General features: G+C 38.9%; 1 protein-coding gene across 3 annotated transcripts in view; it reads right to left on the minus strand.

Moving 5' to 3' along the window:
• The window catches only part of piezo1 (piezo type mechanosensitive ion channel component 1 (Er blood group)), a 134,191-nt gene that overhangs the window by 26,797 nt on the left and 104,549 nt on the right, over positions 1-2,845 (minus strand). For all 3 annotated transcript variants that reach the window (XM_032527470.1, XM_032527469.1, XM_032527468.1), the window contains exons 43-44: positions 1,169-1,321; positions 726-787 (exon numbers count right to left, since the gene is read on the minus strand). In XM_032527470.1, coding sequence (XP_032383361.1) covers positions 726-787; positions 1,169-1,321 — 215 coding nt within the window. The remainder of the gene's footprint in view (positions 1-725; positions 788-1,168; positions 1,322-2,845) is intronic.

Raw genomic sequence — 2,845 nt, forward strand, 5'->3', positions numbered from 1 at the left:
TCTATCTATCTATCTATCTATCTATCTATAACTAGATAGAGTTACATATATTATATGTACTATATGTATATATACATATATATATTTTTAAACAATTAATATAATAAAGTTCAAATTATTCATACAAAGTAGAAAAAAGAAAGCAAGGGAAAAGGGTATATGGCAAAGGAGCAGTGGGGGTTATGTTACAGTAGATCTATCATTCTTTCCTGAAATCTGATCAAATGAATGAATGTAAAATCAATCCATCCTTTCCAACATCTATCAAATATGTCCATCTTCAGTCTCAGTAATAGTTTTTCAATGCAAAAAAGTTCGTGGATCACATTGAACAAGTCTGCTAGTGTGGGTGCCCCCTGATTTAGCCTTTTTTAAGTAATCGCTCTTTTACTTGCAACGAGCATTGACTTGAATATGTACAGTGTAGAAGAGCCTAAAAGCTGGTGTGGTTTTTTACCCAAATAAAGGACCTGAAAGCAAAAGTGAATCTCAAGTTCCAGAACTTTTTCCATTCATATTGTCGTCCAATAATGATGCATCCCAGTGCATTCCCAAAACACATGAAAATGATTTGCTATGTCTGTCCAAAAGCCAGAATGATGCGTTTTTACTCTAATATTTTACCAAGACTAACCCTAACCCAAATTGTAATTCATGCTCTGTGATTCAGTGATAACCAATGGACTCTAATAATACAATAAATACATGATTTGATTTGACTTCACCTTTCAGTGACAGCAGGCAGGATGAAGAACATCCACAGGTGGATTCCAAACACAAGGATCACCTAAAAGGAAGAAACAACAGGAGGAGAATAGGAAAGGTGTAAGGTAAAAAAAGATAAATATTAAGAATGCAGAGAAGCACATTAGTAGAGCAAGTCAAATCTAGTCATCCTAACAAATATTGCAGTCCACTGTTGGCCTTGGTCTAAATGCCATCTAGTTACATGGTGTCACAGATTAACATTTTTAAGAAGTAAATTTGCAAAGAATGCTGAAACACAGGCATGGAAATCCACTAATTGGTGTCTGATATAATTTGGGATGGTGAATGACAAAAAAAACACGGTCCACCAATTTCTGACTTATTGACTTCTTCAAAGGGAAAATGTGGAACTAAACAGATGGATACATAAATGGTAACAATGTGAATACATCAAATGAACCTGGAAGATGAGTTTTCCCAAGACAGCCTTGCGCAGATACAAGGCTCTGTCAATGATCATGGTGCTGAACTGGATGAGCAGCATCACCAGGAAGGCTTCAGGAACCTGGTCCTCTGACAGGGTGGAGGCTATATCAGCTGCTGCACTGTGTTTCTAAAGGAGAGAACCGTAAGTTATGTAGGATTTACTCTGAAAACCGATAAGATACTGTATGTGTAAAAATGCATTATTTTGTAGTTAATTTAACTTTTTATTTAGCCAGACAAGACCCATTGAGACTTAGTTCATATTTTTGTTTTGTGCCCTGGATACATATTTATGAGTATACAATACAATAGAATATATTTAATAAAAATAATATTTTTAATTTAAAATTGCACATAGTCCTGTTGACATAGATCAGTGGTGGGAACTATACTTTAGCAGCACTTATATTATATTGGATAAAAACTGTTTTGTAGTATTTTTGTTCTCGTTTTCATGGACCTGTATCTCCTGTCTGACCGCAGCAGTTTGAACAGTTTGTGACTGGGGTGTGATGAGTCCTGTAGGATGGTTTTGGCCGTTTTGAGGCCGCAGGAGCTTTGAAGTTCTTCCAGGGAAGGGAGAGGGCAGCCAATGCGGGGAGCCAATGCTAAGTGCGTTCTGTCAGAAAGACATAGCCCTCTAAGAGCTGTTGCTATTGGGTTTATCCCTTAGTACATGCACAGTTGTGAAGATTTCTTGTGCCCTGCACAGGCCTCTATTCCGTCCACAGTTAGTGTATATCACAGCTGCGCGACCATACAGCTGTTCCCAACATCAGCACTTTTCTTCAGCCAACACTGGTGAAGCAGGTGGCCTGAATCTTAGAGTGCTATGCCTATACTGAGAATCTGGAGTTACAATACATAACTAATGTTCTATTTCTTATAGGCTTTGCCCTCAAAGAGCTGTTGCTATTGGATCAAGGGCTGCAACACAAGGTTCATAAGCATAAGCAGAACATAGACTAGTTCTTCTTCCTATTGACGCTTAACAAGTTTTAATTATTTATTTGATAACAAAACCGGTCATGATAATGAATAGTCATTTACTATTACTGATTGTAAGACCCATGTCATGTAGGTTGTGAAGTGCTTTATAGTGACAAAATATTAATGTCACAACTAATAGCTGCAAAAAACATGAAGTCCTCACAGCCACTGAAGTGCAAGAGAATGGGGACAGCAACAAACAAATCCAACAGCACGTAATTTGCCGCCAAGTGTGGATAAGGTTGAGTGAGTCATGGAGGACTCGGACACATCGCGCAGATAAAAACGGATGAACGGGGACGAGGATGGCCAGGAAGCCACTGCGCAGATGTCAGCCACCGTCACGCCTTTAAAGATGCTTTTGTTTTTGCCCGGACATATCCACTTTTTACTTACTGTGTGGGCGTACAGGTTTTTTCTTTATAAATTCATAAAAATGTCCGGTTTTCACTGTTTTTCATGGGATCATTTAGCGTGTACTTAAATGGACTGGCACTTTGCACACAATACTATGGTACTTTGTTGCGTGACGTAATTCCCGAGAGGTTGCCTTGTGGGCGGCTTTGCAATGCTCACATACAGGGAGCATATCAGACAGGGAGCACATACAGGGAGCCTATCAGACAAGGAGCACATACAGGGAGCAGATCAGACAGGGAGC

The sequence above is a fragment of the Etheostoma spectabile genome, chromosome 10 (genome assembly GCF_008692095.1).
Source record: "Etheostoma spectabile isolate EspeVRDwgs_2016 chromosome 10, UIUC_Espe_1.0, whole genome shotgun sequence".
Classification (NCBI taxonomy): Eukaryota; Metazoa; Chordata; class Actinopteri; order Perciformes; family Percidae; genus Etheostoma; species Etheostoma spectabile.